The 15,951-nt window shown below is 37.5% G+C and overlaps 1 protein-coding gene across 2 annotated transcripts in view; it reads left to right on the top strand.

Annotated features, from left to right (window-relative positions):
- The window catches only part of Gpc6 (glypican 6), a 965,911-nt gene that overhangs the window by 875,509 nt on the left and 74,451 nt on the right, over positions 1-15,951 (top strand). The window contains exons 6-7 of one of the 2 annotated variants that reach the window (XM_013022979.1): positions 10,426-10,569; positions 14,382-14,411. In XM_013022979.1, coding sequence (XP_012878433.1) covers positions 10,426-10,569; positions 14,382-14,411 — 174 coding nt within the window. The remainder of the gene's footprint in view (positions 1-10,425; positions 10,570-14,381; positions 14,412-15,951) is intronic. The other variant, XM_013022980.1, reaches the window with a different exon arrangement.

Raw genomic sequence — 15,951 nt, 5'->3', positions numbered from 1 at the left:
AGGAGAAGGACCTATATAGATGTCCAACGTGAGCAGACTCCAGGAAAGAGCTGCTGGTGGCTGTTGTCTACACCTACATTACCACAGGAATTTCAGTGCTCTATGCCCAATAATCTATTATTCTTACATTGAAGGAAAAACATTGGCCTACTTCATTGACAGATTGTCTGTTCCTACCTGCATGATCTCTGAGAAAAAAATGGACATACTATTTATAAAGCTTTATGGTCTATTTCTATTTCTCCTTTAGTTTTGTTTTCAAAGGAAAGTCATACAGTCTCAATGATTCTAAATTTACAAGATTTTCTCTGGTTTATTCAAATTCAAATTTTGTATTCCATCCATCAATTGTAACATTACTTCAAGGAATAGTAACCTTGAACCATTTTCTATTCTCTGATTTCTTCACTACTGCATAGAAAATCAGGATCTGTTCTATTTCTGTTTGTAACAAGGCCATATTTTTCAGGGAAAGGCATCTTTAAAAAAATATATATATATATAAATGAAAGTTTAAGAAAAATGCTTATAATGCATTTATAGGATATATATCCAAAGCAAACTACTTTTAATTCCTCTTCTATGTAGAAGAGATTAACATTTTTCTCATTTTGATGAGAAAGGAAAACTCCTGATTATTTCTAACCTTTGGAGATTTATCTTAAGATTTTCTTTCAGTTTAACTTCACAGAAAACGATGAGAAGATTATATTTAATGTAGTCTACTCAAAAATGGATGATTGAAACTCAATTTCATTTTCAACACTCAGTGTGTTCTTAGGAATAAGGGAAGACATTTTCCTGGATCTCTTGAAATTTCCCTTCCAACTTTTGTCCTAGTCTCCTGAAATTTTTTTCAAGTTCATATAGGGAACTCTTCCCCAGTCTGTATTTCTCATATGCAGTGATGATTGTGCTAGAAGAATGGCATGAGCTTCTTCCCATTCTCACATACAGGACCTTATGTCCAGCTCTTAGCATTTCCTTTCTACTAAGGCGCATGTGATCTGGTTTGATTCTAAAGGAGTTGTTGCTTCTGTCCTCTCTCTGTAGTTATGTAAAAGAGCCAATTCTGTGGGGGAAAATATGCTAGCTTATGGTTTTTCCCAATTGCTCTAGTGTAAATACACCTACAATGGCTGGTTTCAAGTTCTAGTGTGATATCACTGAACACAACATAGCATCTTATGATATAATATTCCATTCTTTTATGGGTGGTTGGAACAGATAACTTCAAGATCATAGATAACACTAAAATAATTAGTGCACCATTAGTTTGGAGTATGTACTACCCTTAATTTTAATATATCATTTTAAGTTAGTAAAACTTAATCTTTAGTAAGTTGCTTGTGTTTAACACTTGGTACAATTCCTGAAAATTTAGCAGGTGATCTCATCAGCCAGTAAGAGCTAGTTCCAGGATGGATGCTTTAGAAAGCATTGTAGACTCTCCAGTCTGGGTCACTTACCACATGTAACAACCTGAGTTCTTGTCAGGACCAACATGGGACCATGGACATAGCCAATTTTCACATCCCCAGCACTCATTTTTTGCAGTAGTGACACTTAACATATATTGTTGAGTCCTGGCTTAAATGAGGAGTGGTAAAAAGCTGGGCTGAGCTCCTTCATATTCTGCAAAGTGAACAAAAAGAACTGCTATAAAACCTACAAGCAAAAAGCATTTGAAATAATCATTTAACCAGGCAGAGAGCCCTAGGGCTTCTTTCCTCTCCATATCCAAAAACATGTTGCCTTCAATTCCTTGAAACTCTTCCCTTCCTGTTCCCCTTTTGGGAGAAAAATATTAAGTCAAGGTGTTCTCTATTTAAGGAAAGTAAAATGTTCAAGGGGAAAAAAATACTCTCCCTAAGCCAACAGTAGGAATTTTATTTTAAAAAAATTTAAGAAGTATGGAATACATCTGATGGATATTCTGGAACCAAACTGTATATGCATCAGGAGTACATATTTAAGTCTTAAAACTGACATGGTGGCTGGCTTTTAAAAACTGAAGCCAAGAAAAGGAGCCAAAACTAAAACTAATGACTGGACTTGATTCAGTAGAATCCAAAATCCTCTCACAGGATGCTGGTCCCATCCTGGAGTTTGAATTTGCCAGAGAAGTTGGCTGAGAAACCATTGCAATCCATCTTTAAGGAAAGAAAAGCATGAGTCAGGGAGAAAAGGACAAAGGAGAAAGAAAATGGGAGAAGAGGAAAAGAGAAAAGAAGGCAGAAGATGAGAGAAGAGATTATTCTGAAATGAAGGCCAAGAAAATGTCTTCTTAAGAGACAATCCAAACAGAAATTTCCAAAAAAAACCTGGACCTTTAGAACATTTGTGCCATGACTATAATGGTTTTTATAACTAAAGCACAAAGTTACCAATGAAATATTTTGTTTGTATAATAATTCTTAGGAAATTAGCAGAAAGCTGTTAGGACTCAGAAAAATAAATTGTGTAAACTTGAACTCTAAAGCTCCAGCTTAATTTTATATAATGGTCATGATAGAGCTCCTGTTGCCACTAACTTTGAACAAAATGATTTTTAAAAATTATTTTAAGCCAGGTGTCCGTGGCTCACATCTATAAATCATAGCTATTCAGGAGGCCGAGATCTGAGGATCACAGTTTGAAGCCAACCCAGGCAGGAAAGCCTGTGACACTCTTATTTCCAATAAGGAACACTGAAAAAGCCAGAATTAGTGCTGTGGCTCAAATGGTAGAGCACTAGCCTTGAGCACAGAGAGGGATAGTGCCCAGGCCCTGAGTTCACGCCCCAGGGCTAGCTATACATAGTCACTGCTGTTGACACTGATAAGAAATGTCTCCCAGAACATGGATTTCAGCCACAAACTCTGACTTTGAGAGCCTACGATTCTGTACAAAAACTGTGTCTCTCTACTCAGACTGTTTTTGCTTTTTTGGTTAGGTTAGTATCAGGAGGGGTAATATTGTATAAAGTACAAGTTACCTGCTACTCTAATGTAAGCAATGGCCATTGCTTGAGCTCAGAGCTTAATCATAGTACTTCTCCTTCAACTGAGGATTAACTGTCTACACTCTTAGTTACCCATAGTCAACTGCTGTCCAAAAGTAATAAGTATAAAATTCCAGAAGCAAACAAGTCATCAATTTTAAATTGTGTACCATTCTGGATAACATGAATTTAACACATGTCCTTTGCCCAGTATATCCATGCTGTATATGCTGCCTGCCTGTCTGTCGCTTGTAGCCACATCTGGTTATAGAATGACCGTCAATATTATAATGTTCAAAGAACTCTCATTTTACATAAGAATGATTTTCCCAAAGCAAAAGAATATGACAGTTTGGATATACTGCAGAGAAGATATAACGTGCTTCTTTTAGGTGAAAAGTTATATATGTGTAGGGAAGACGATACACATAAGATTTAGTACCAGCTGTGGTTTCAGGTATCCATTGGGGAGGGGTATCCTTGGAGCTTAACATTTCAAATAAGGGGGACATTGTATGTCAATTGCCTGTAGCTCTTACCTCAGCCCTCACCAATCAGAGAGCAAATCTGACTATTCTGTGTACAAAGTCATCCACTTTCTAACTGGCTTCTCAACTACAATAAGTACAGTCAAATAATGAAGCAGCAGGATGTTTGGTGCTAGTTATTACTTTAATTAAAGTTGAAGGTTTAGTTTGCTTTAATTTGGCACATTAATTGGAACAAAAATATCTTTGTGTGTGTGTGTGTGTGTGCGCGCGCGAGTGTGTGTATGTGTGTGTGTGTGCGCGAATGTGTGCATATGTGCATGCCAATTCTAGGGCTTGAACTTAGAGCTGGGGTGATTTCCCTGAGCTTTTTTTCACTCAGGGCTGGTGCTCTACTACTTAAACCATATCTGCTCTTCCAACCACAAACCCTTTTTCCAGCCTTCTGAGGGTTAATTGGAGGTAAAAAAATTATAGACTATTCTGTCCTCGCTGGCTTTGAATCAAGATCTCAGATCCCACCCTCCTGAGTATCTTGGATTAGAGACATAAGAAAATGGTGCCCAGCTAAAATGTCATTTTTTAAGCATGGACTTATGATTCATTTTGCAAACCTGAACAAGTATTCATCCTTGATTTTGAAAAGCTAATTATTTGAAATAGTCTATTAAACACATAGAAGAGTTAGCATCTACCTTACACATTCAATACATGGTTTTCCTTTTTTAACATTTTCCTCTCATGATATTTGCCTTCAAAACAGTTTACAAGCTAGGGTAATTATAGTTAAAAATTTCATTCATAATCTTTCATTACTGATTGTTTTAAAAAAACCAAGTATATGCAGAGAACTCATAGATTCTGGAATACTATGATAAGCAAAATGTATAAAATCCTATTCTTCAAAGAGCTTAAATTGCCCCCCAGAATGTGTACATTATTATCTTATCTAATTATTGGTTATGTCAGTTAAAAATCCTAAGTTTTTATACATCACAGTTTTCAGTGTCTCATGTGTACATCTCACCTTTTATTTGTGGTACTAGGTTTTGAATTTATGACCTCATACTTGTTAGTCAAGTGCTCAACCACTTGAGCCATGTCTCCAGACACTTCATCCACTTTATCTTCACACTACCCTTGAAACTTGGGGAGACCATGTGATAGCAAGGTAGTATGAGTTTAAGGGAAAAGAGGGAAGCTGGTATCCCAAGCTTTTAGGCTCTTATTTATGAGCTGTTATGGTTTAATGTAGGTTTGCACACAAATTCACTTGTTAAAACTTCCCTGTAAGGTGCTAGTATTAAGATCTGGGGTCTTTGAGAGACAAATATGGGAATAGTTCCTAAAAAAGGAGATTAGGGGACTTTTGTAGCCCTTTTCTACAGAAGGACACAGCAAGAAAGTAGTATCTTGGAATCTATCAGAGAATCTTCACCAGATAAATCTGCTGGTACCTTGACATTGAATTTCAAGAACTACCTTTAAGAACTCTAAGAAATACCATTCTGTTGCTCATAAATGATATTAAAAATCTTGAATATTTTGTTTAGCAGTTTGAATGGCCACTTTTGGGCCAATTACACATAGACCTGAGCAGATATGAGAGTTTTTCTTTCCTTGGGTATGAACATGGTAGATTGGAATTCCCCTGAAGAGTGAACAAATACTTCAATCATTAGCACTGTAATATAAATTAGAATCAAATAAGTAAGCAAAACATTACTTTGAAAACATCAAGTCTGTCTAAATCTATACAGCACTCTAGTTCCATTTGCAAGTTTCAAAACAGTACACAAAAACAGAAACATCTTTCCTACTCTAAGAGCTCCTGGTGAAAATTGGGGGCGGAAGGGATTTTATTTAAAAACACAGGAGATGAGACCAGGTTATATATGCAAGCACTGCTTCTCAGGTTTCTAGTAATGACTTTGTTAAATATATATTGAGCTCCCAGAGACCACGTAGAGATTAAATAGATGAGATATAGGTGTAGAAGTGAATGTGTGTTCTGGAAAAAAAAACATACCACATACACCCTGTTAGCTTAAGAAAAATACTTTAAAATGCTGCAATATTTTGGTCCTCAATACTTATATTTAAAAACTTAAAGCTCGGCACCTAAACCCAATATATCACACTTCCCTGCCCTGCTCTTCCTCACCCCTCCCAAACTGTAAAATGTCTCTTCACCCAGCACTTTCTATCTTAATGTCAGCTGCCTTAATCTCAGAATGCCAATGTACTTCTGAGACATTATCTTAGTAATCCTCTTAAGAGAGCGGATTCAGGAGCCAGATATCCTCCTGATATTCAAACATCTTTTGAGTCAGCCAGGTAAGAAAGATAATTCCTTTGAACATCTGCAGCATTTGTCTACATCAGAGCTTTCAAATACTTTCTGGAATTATCTAATTATCCCTTTCAATATCTCTTGTGGGGAAGCCAGCAGGAGATAACACTGCCCGTATTATTTTTTTAAAGGGGTAGACCTAATGATTTAGTCTACAACAAGGGGACTCGGCCTGGCCCTGGCGCTACCTCCTCTAGAAAGGACTATCTTATTGTAAAGAGAAGACAATAGTGTCTGGAAATGGTATTCTCTCAAATTAAAGGTTACCGGTGGCAGATTTGCATCACAAGTGCCTCCAAATAGATGCAGTTTTTATTTGAATCACTGCTTCTCCTCCTCCTCTTGGCAGGTTATAACCATCTCCCTGGTATAGCTCAGAGCTTGTTCTCCAGACCACCAATTTTGTGAGAAATTCCTGGAGAAAACATTGCCAAATAGTTTGAGGGCACAGAACAAATATCAACCTTCCTTTTAACGAGTCCTTTACCAGAGTAGCATTAGCAAAAAGACCTAATTTGACACAGAAGCCCTTGTAACAGCTTTGAGCTCCTTGCAAATAAGATTGTGTGAAAATAGTGAAGAAACATCAGCCCAGATGTTTCTCTTCTTTCATATTTCCTTATTCAGGAAGCAAAATTTCTGGGCAGTACCATTTATACAATGATATCACTAAGTAATAGAATCAAGCACTTGCTTTTCGAGATGTTGGGTTCTGTTTTCCCTGCCTGGTACATTATCTTGGATCACTTTAGCTTATCTGTGTACTAAGTAGTATTATTACTCCCACTTGACTGAAGAAACTGAGGCTGATAGAGGAAGCTGTAAATATAGGCATGGCCAGCCCTAGCTCACCCCAATATATCTCTATACTTCCCCTTGATAAACACAGTCAGTTTCAGGGCTTTAAAATGATCTTTATCTAAGGGTCCAAAATTATACCTCCAACCTTGACCACTTGATCTACTGACTTTCATTTAACCAACCAACCAAAGGCCTTTAGCTTCACATACTTTTTCATCTATTTCTTCTCTTCTTCAAGAGATAAAATATAAGGGAATTAGGTCACCAGAGAAAGGGTTCATTGGACCTTTATTTTAACCTGACCCTGGGCTTCATGAGCCACAAAACTTTAACGATATTTCCTTTCTGTTTTAGCCAACTCAAAAAATTGAAATCACCCTAATTCCTTACATAAGAAATTTTTTCCTTTCAATTGGTGAACCCTATATAGTTTTTCAATTTTTTTCTAACGGATTGCATATAATCTTAGTCTTTCAGGCAGATATAACCAAATACAATAAACTAAGTGGCTGAGGAACAACAGAGTCTGTCTTTCCTCAAGACATCAATCCTGTTCATGAGGACAACTAATCAGCTTCTCAAAGCCCCAGTTCCTATAACTTCACCACACTAGAAACAAGCTTCAGTTTAGGAATTTAAGAAGGTCAAGATTTCTCTTGTATGAGACTAATACAGGGTTCTTTTATCAGTACTAAGCAAAAGCAGGGCAGTTGGCATTCTGGTACATCTTTTCAATTCGCCTTGGGAAGTTTTGTCAAATACCGAAAATCAGCTGTGAATGCTAAGCTTAGAACTTCCAAACTGACCATTTCTCTTATGACAGTTCTGTTTTTCTAAAGGAATGATAAAATAGATGAAGAGACCATTTAAGCTTGACATCAACATGACATTTTTATGTAGGCTTCTACCTGCCTATGGGATGAACTGTGGTTTCCCAAATAATTAGAAGTCTGTGTTTTATTCAGTTTGGATCATAGACCCAGCAATCTCTCTCCCTCACCAAATCTCTCCATCATCAAATTCCAGGCTCCCAAAAAATGTTAATTAACCTATGCCCTGTAACAGTTCAGTCACAACCCCAAAACAAACAACAACAACAAAAATCTTCATGGCAATTTTTTTTTTCTATTCTGATGAATTGTCTCCCTGCAACACTAGTATTACTAGCGGGCCATCACAAGTTCCTCTGATTTAGCTTTTACCCAGACAGCAATTAAGGTTTATTAACTCTTTCAGTCTGGGCTTCAGGAACTTTCCACAAGGCCACTGCTGTTTTGTTGCCTTGGGCTTTATGCTTTTTAAAAGTCAGTAGTCATTTTCAAAGCAATCCAAAATAGCACATGCAACAGATCCCTGGAGCTTTGGAAATGTTAATACTCTTCCATCAGCAACGACCTTGCCATGGGGATGTGATTTAGGCACCAGGAGAAAAGGGCCCACTATCTTTATCACACTGGTTTATACCATCAACTTCAGAAATTGTAAGAGAGAATAATCAATAGTGTGTTAAGACCAATCTTAAAGAATGCCAAGACAAAGTACTCCTGCTGTGCAAAATGCTGAGTTGAAGGAGAATTTTGGAATGCAACAGAAGAGAAATTAGCTGTAGTGGTAAGGCAAAATGAATTGTGTGTGCCTCAAGATGGAATTTGTCATTGGGAATGACACTCAAGGGCTCTCTCTTTCTCTCTCTCTCTGTGCCTACCTCAGTAGAATTACATACTATGTATGATGAAAAGTGCTTAGTTTAAACAACAAGAAATCAAATAACAAAAACAGAAGGAATGCCAGAAGGAATATACATATGCAAGTTACAAATAAGCTCACATAGTCTTAAATTTTTTAAGTATCTATGAAAAGATTTATACTCTATATACAAATAGATCTAACAGCTTGATGCCATTGGCTCACACCTGTAATCCTAGCTATTTGGGAATCTGAGACCTGGAAGATCAAGATTTGAAGCCACTGCAGGCAGAAAATTTTATGAGACTCTTTCTCCAAAATAACCAGCTGAAAACAAGGCTAGAAGCAGTAAAGCTCCAGCCAAGCAAGCAAGCACAAAGAAAGATAAGAAAGAAGGAAAGAAGGAAGGAAGGAAGGAAGGGAGGGGAGGGAAGGGACAGGAAGGGAGGGAAGAGGAGGGGAGGGGAAGGGAAGGGAAGGGAAGGGAAGGGAAAGGAAGGGAAGGGAAGGGAAAGGAAGGGAAGAAGAACAAAGTTAGACTTCATCAAAATGTCCTGAAATGTTTTTCATAAATCTAGGAAAAGTATTACATCTTGATAACTGGCATGAAGTTTTCTGCCTTCTAGAAACAGCAGAGGAAGGACTCCCACACCACCCTGAGTGAAATCACTGTGAAAAAGAACTGGCAACTCAGTCCCTAAGTTCATTACAATAGAATGTTTGATTTCCCATGACAACCCTAATTGTGACAAGAACAGCTGTCAACAAGAAAATGAGAAGAAACTGTCATTATATTGATTTCATCCACATTTGCTTGTCCTATTTCCACACCATTGCTCAGGAGAGTGTTTTCAAAGAATTCTTCCAGTAGACATGTTTGTTATTCAAAGGGAAGTCCCTCAAGTTATTTGGCATTATATGTTACACATGAAATACATTTGTCTTGATAACACGAATCCCAAAGAGGTGTTTACTGAATGCCAAATTCAAGTATATGAATGTATCTGGCAAGACCATTTAATCCTAAAATCATCCTATAAAATACCTATTATAATACCTATTTTTAATACAGTTGATTCTCATTATATGCTGTAGTTACATCCAATAAAGTCCAGGCAGACACCAAATGAACAAATACTGAACCACTGTTTCTACTGGAAATATAGGTTTGGGCTCCCATGAGCCACTGGGTACATTACTACTGACAACCCATCAGTTCATAACATTGTTCTTTGTGTGTGTTGGTTTAAGACACTTTTTAAAAGATGCATGTACTGATAAACATTTATTTGATGACACTAGTTTAGACTGAAGTTTAGGTAAAAGGCATGTTTTGTTGGTTTGTTGTTTTTTTTTTTAGTAGACATATTTATTGCTTCTTATCCTTAAAAACACTAGACAGTTCTTTAGCCGTATGCTAGGGAACCATTTAAATGGTGAAACAATCAAGGAAAAGAACAAAAATTGTTGGGGCTGGGAAGGTGGCGCAGTGGTAGAGTGCTTGTCTTGCATGCATGAGGCCCTGGGTTCGATTCCTCAGCGCCAGAAGTGGCACTGTGGCTCAAGTGGTACAGCACTAGCCTTGAGCTGAAGAGCTGAGGGACAGCGCCCAGGCCCAGAGTTCAGGCCCCATGACTGGACCCCCCCCAAAAAAAGAACAAAAATTGTGACAGCTGTGGTCATAAACAATCACAAAAGTATATGTGTTTACAGAATGACAGCTGAAATAAGAACAGAGAGCATCACTTGGTTTAGCAGCTGCTTACAGACATGGATGTTGAACCATGCTAATGTTTCTCCCTATGTCTATAAAAGAAGTACTGAGCAATGGTGTGGGGACTATAGATACATTTGGGTGAAATTGGCACATTGACAAATACCAGATTCTAGACCAGATAAGGATTGGCATACATCAATGAGTCAGAGAACATGGAAGTCCCTGTCCCTGTGTGGGGAAATTCTTTCTGTCTCTTACAGGTTTGTATGTGTTTCAGTTTCAAAATGAGAGTTTACTGGCGGTCCAATTCCATGAAAAACATGGGAAGGGCTGTATGGCACACATCTGTGTCCTGGTTTTAAGAGGACATTCCAAAGTAACTTCTCTACTTCTCCAGGTATTCCAGGGATGTGGCCAGCCCAAACCAGCTCCTGCTCTTAGATCTGCCCGCTCAGCTCCTGAAAATTTTAACACACGTTTCAGGCCCTATAATCCTGAGGAGAGACCCACAACTGCTGCAGGCACAAGCTTGGACCGGCTGGTGAGTAACTCTCCCATATGAATGAACAGAGAACATACTCTCTGACCCTAGGCGCTCATGCTGCAAAGCCAGGTTAGGGGATTCTAAAGCGGTTGATTGTAGACGTTATCTCTTTCTTATATCCACTCTGGGTCTTCATTAGAATAGTGGTCAGTAATGGAATTTTTTTTTAGGTCATGAATTAGATTAGCTAAGAAATCTTATATCAATCCTCTGGTGCAATGGCCACATTTTCAACTTCATAATTCTTCTGAAATAATTTGAAAACTCAGTTACCAGTTCTTGCAGAGATGTAATTACATTAGCACATTTCTTATTCATCTGCTTCATTTCTTTTCTTAAAATGGTTATTTATTCAATGATGAAAGAATGTTACTTTATTATGACTTCTTACATGAGGTTTTCTATTTGAAGGTCTGCCAAGAAACCCTAAATCATTGGGCATTTTCTATATGTGTTTTAAAGGTTGAAAGCCTTAGAAATAGTCACTCTTTGAGCCGTTTAAATGTGCATCATGCACAGAATGCTATCATCAGAGCAATTTACTTGGAAATTACAACCATAAACATACTAAACACAAATTTTTGAATGTGTTTTAAAAGCCAGATTTGGCATAACAAAATTAAAAGCTCATCAATTCAAAGAAATACTGCCTGATAATATCCTATTCCATTTCTTCAGTTTATAGTACTATAAAGAATTTATATACCTGTAATTGTTAGTGCTGTTTACATTGCTTTGCCAATTATCTTGATGTAAAATTAACAGATAAAAAAACCTGAAGGTGCTAAAGCATGTGAACCATGTCTGATTCTGTCATATAAACCCAGGTCTTAAGAGTTGCTGGTTATGAAAATACTTTTATTAGTCACTGTTATAAATTACTTTATGATTTCAGTTAATATCCTTCTACAGTCTAAAACTCATAAGATTAAATTGGTTGTGTATGACCTCCATGTAAGTATACTTCAGCATTTTTCTCTATTAAAAAAAATCTAATGAACTTACAACATAAAGAGCTGTCCATTAAGTGTCAAAATAAAGGGCAACTGTAGTTGTTAACTGCTGAATTGTGTGATAACTGTGTTACCATTTGTTAGCAAGTAATCCTGCTTTCTGTGAAGGTTTGGGGAAAGGGTATCATATGTAATTGTTTCAACCTATTTTCCTGGCTTATTTCTATAGTCAACCATTAATTCAGGAAAAGTTTAAAATTAGTCATGATTTTTCTTTTAAATAGCCAATTCAATTCTGCCAAACAGCTAGCCTATGGAGTCAAAGAGTGATGTTTTTCTTTCGATTCTTTCATTTGGGTTCTCCTTCACAAATTGCTTTGTGTATCTTGCTAACTAGCTGCACAAATGATGAGTTTAGGTTTTATCCATTTCCCTGCATTTTACTTGGCTCTGAGTCATTAGAAGAGGTTAAGTCTTTCAAGAATTTTACAAAATCTAATTCAAGAACTGTAGTACATGTCAGGTGAATAAATTTTACAGACATGATGTGAAAAATAGTACCTGCAGCTAACAATACTGAATTATACACTTAAAAACCTCTGAAAAGGATATATCTCATTCACCTCAGGTTTGAAAGTCTGATAAATATGAAAATTGGAATTGGAGCATTTTTAAAGAGAAACTTAATTGGTGACCTTAAAGACGCCCTCAAATAACAGGATTTTGAAAGTATTAGCAGATAATCAACTGATTGAATATACCTTCAAAATATGTATGATTATTGTTTTTCTGAAAGTAATTAGTAATAGCTAATCATCAGGTCAGAAGTGAAACCCAAAGACCAGACACAGCCAAACATTATCACAAAACATTCTTTGGTAGCATGTAGTACTACTTCCTTGTTGTTGTGACTTCACAATAAGTAAGAATTGCACTTTGACTCCTTATTTTTATTGCATTACATTCTGATCCCTTCCCCACCTGTAAGAAATTAGAAATTTGTAGTTCACAGCCGGTGGACTGAGTCACCAGCTCCTCCAGAGATTAAATAAGTGTCAGGTAGTAGGTAAGCCCACACAAGTTACTTTATTCCTTAGCTCCTAAGAATGAGAAGTGGTTTCCACATCAAAAAGACCTACCCTAAGGTTATTCCTAAGAAACACAAGGTAGGCCCCGAGCTAATATCTCTCACCATTTGAGGCCTTGGTTCCCGCAAGGCTTTTGCCTTTTAAAATCTGGATGTTCATTGGAACAGAAGAAAGGAGGAGCCTGATGTCAGACATGATCGTCTTCAAGGAACAAAAAACTAGACCCACAGATGAGGCTGCTCTCCAATACAGCCCATTTCAACTTGTTTCCAAACAAGGCTCATGTTACCTGCTCCTGTTTTAGTTTTCCCCTGAAAAGATATTTCCTGAATATTTATAAGAAGCATGTGTCCCAGAAAAGAAGGATAACTGGAAAAGAGTTCCCTTCATTTCTTCGCTTAGGTAGAGAAAGCGCTTCAAAGGCCAGCATCAAACGAAATCTCTAACCATCCTACCTCTTCTGGGCCAAAATGAAAGTAACTTAACTAGACGGCTCTCAGAGTGTTACTTCTGAATGCCGCTTAAATCTGTACCTGTGGTGTTAACCTTGGGATGTGTTGGAATGTGTTCTGATGTCAGTTTTTGGAAAGCTGGATTGTGTGTGTGTGTGTGTGTGTGTGTGTGTGTGAGAGAGAGAGAGAGAGAGAGAGAGAGAGAGAGAGAGAAAGGGAGAGAGAGAGAACTGGTAATTATAGAGCTCAATCTCAAGTATATGTTAAAACTTACACAAAAGAGGCATTACATAAAAATGTATTAGTACTATTATTTAACCTCTTTGTTACATGTACAAGGAAGTTGTAAATTCTTTTATAGAGGTTGGAAATATTTTCATTGTTTTGTCAAAATTATATAAGCCTAAAACACAGTTGCTATAATCAGCAGGTTTCAAACCTACCGCCCTAAAGTATTTCAGTTCTCCAAGAATGAATGAATAGATTTGTATAAATTCAGCTGTTCGGGGAAAGCCAGCTCATGTGAAAATATCATAGCCCTTACTGCCAGCAGCCACCATTTATTGAAGGATACAAATGCCATCTACGAAGGCTGCTGCAAACACTGATCTTCCCATCCAGTGTATTTTTTGTTGCCTGGTCTCACATTAGCAGCTCTCTTGTACCCACTGACTATTCAGGATTTTCAGTTAAATAGGCCACTTTGCACTCACAAAGAGACTGGCTGGTTCTCTTCCCGTTTTCTTAAATTTATCCCCTGTGAATTCTCTTAAATAATCGGATGCAAAGCTATGATTTTTTTGAAGGAAGTTCCAATTCACCAGAAGTTATCGACTGCAAAAATAATTCAGCACAAAGTAGCTTGAGTTTTCAGATCTGAGCGTACAGAGGTGTTTCAAATTATCCACTCTAAAAGGCAATTAGTTGTACAGCTCGGAAAATTAGAGCTCAATGTGCTAGATGGCTCTGGAATGCACTGGGGCAGGGACTGTCTGTGACTTACTCCAGCTCTTTCATTAGAGCAAAAATGTACTCTAACTTGTATTCCTTAGAGGAACACATTTTATAAAGTAAATCCTTTTAAAAAGCCAGACTTGGAAGTTCCTTCATCAAGTGAGTGATGGCTTAGCCCAGTAAGTACTCAACCTTGTCTTGTGTATGCGAAGTTCTCAAATACTCATGCAGCCATTCTGAGGGATTGTGGGTAAGAGGAATGCCAACCTATAAAGCTAACCATTGTACCCATGATGTGTTATTGTGTATAGAATAATCTCTTTTTCTTTTTCCTTTAAATTTGTTTTCCTCTTGCTTCCCAGAGGACTGTGTGGAGGACAATGCAGCACAGTGTAAGCACTGGTCTTATTCTTCTCCCCATCCCATTTGTCTTTGTACAGCCACTCTGGACAGTTCCTCAGAAACTCCCCCTCTGTTCTCCCTTTCCATATTATCTGGAGTGAACTGAATACTGCTCAAGGCCAACTTGTTTAGAAGCTTCCTCTCTGCTTCATGTGTATGGTGAATGGCCATCATGGTATTCTTTCCCAACGGCAGTGTTTTCAATCTAATCTTTGTGTAAGACTTGCTTGTTGAGTCACTGATTTAAATTCCATCCCAATGTTCAGACCCATATGGAATGCATGAAAAACTAGCTCTTCTTTAATAGGATATATGGCCTTTTCTCTTGGGCTGAGCAAATAATTACCTTACTAATAATAAGAACAAATCAACACTGGCTTCTATGCATAAGCAGCTAATTTTTCCATTAGCTGGGACACAGAGAATTTAAGAGATTAAGAAATGGTTTGTGGTATATTAATCTCTCTCTTTCTCTCCCCCTCCCCATGTCCCTTTTATGCTCCCTTCCTACTTGTATTTACTGATTTGTTTTAGAATATTCTTGGAGGTAATTTTTTATTTGACAATGGGGTGCACTTGACTTTTTATACTAACCATAACTAGATGTTATCCAGTTTGGTTCTTTAAGTACCATTCCATCATGGGAATACTCCTAAATAGGAACTTATACCCTGTATCACATCATGACCCAGGAGACAAAGATGAGGAGCATACCCACACCCCTTACAGCACTTACGGCATCGTGGACCTCACTACTGAGCATAACACCATCCCAAATTCCTCACACTACAGATATACGACATTCTCTTGTTTCCAAGAGAAATTGTCCCCTATGTAGTGCTCTGATTCAATTCCTGCTGAGTCTAGAACAGATTAAATGAAGTTCAAGAAAAAAAAAAAGATTAAAAGGTAAATCTAGGATAGGAACATCCTAAAAATGACATGAGGGAGGAACAGAGAAGACAGAACACAAAGCAGCCTGGTGTTAAATAAGGAATGGGAAGATAAATGGTTGGACAAGTTAGGATTCTAAGTAATTATGCCAATCAAAGCTATAGCACCAAAGTATGGGTCTGCCCTTCCCATACTTTCTGGGCAGTCTTTGTTTTTGTTTTCAGCAGACAGACCAGCTTTATCTCCTTATTGGGTGTTTACCGTGATCCTTATAGCTTTTCTCCAAGAATTTTGGGTCCCTGAATATACTCAAATGAATGCAATCATGCTATCATCTTTGTGTCTATCAGACTTCACTGATTGTCTCCTATACTCTTTATCTAGTCCAAAAGGAAAAACAACAACAACAACAAATGCTAACTGCATTGCTATATCATTTGTAACAAATATATTGGTACTATTACTATATACAGGTTTAAGTACTTGCAAAATATCATCAAAATATGTGCTTTTGAGTTGAGACTGTAGCTCAGTGGTAGAGCACTTACCTAGCATGCACAAGGTCCTGCGGTAAATTCCCAGCACTGGAGGAGATGATAGATAGATAGATAAATAGATAGATACATAGATAGATAA

The sequence above is a fragment of the Dipodomys ordii genome, unplaced genomic scaffold (assembly GCF_000151885.1).
Source record: "Dipodomys ordii isolate 6190 unplaced genomic scaffold, Dord_2.0 Scaffold65, whole genome shotgun sequence".
In the NCBI taxonomy this organism is placed as follows: domain Eukaryota; kingdom Metazoa; phylum Chordata; class Mammalia; order Rodentia; family Heteromyidae; genus Dipodomys; species Dipodomys ordii.
Note: the sequence above shows the minus strand (reverse complement) of the source record. Positions and strands in the feature narration are given on the sequence as shown.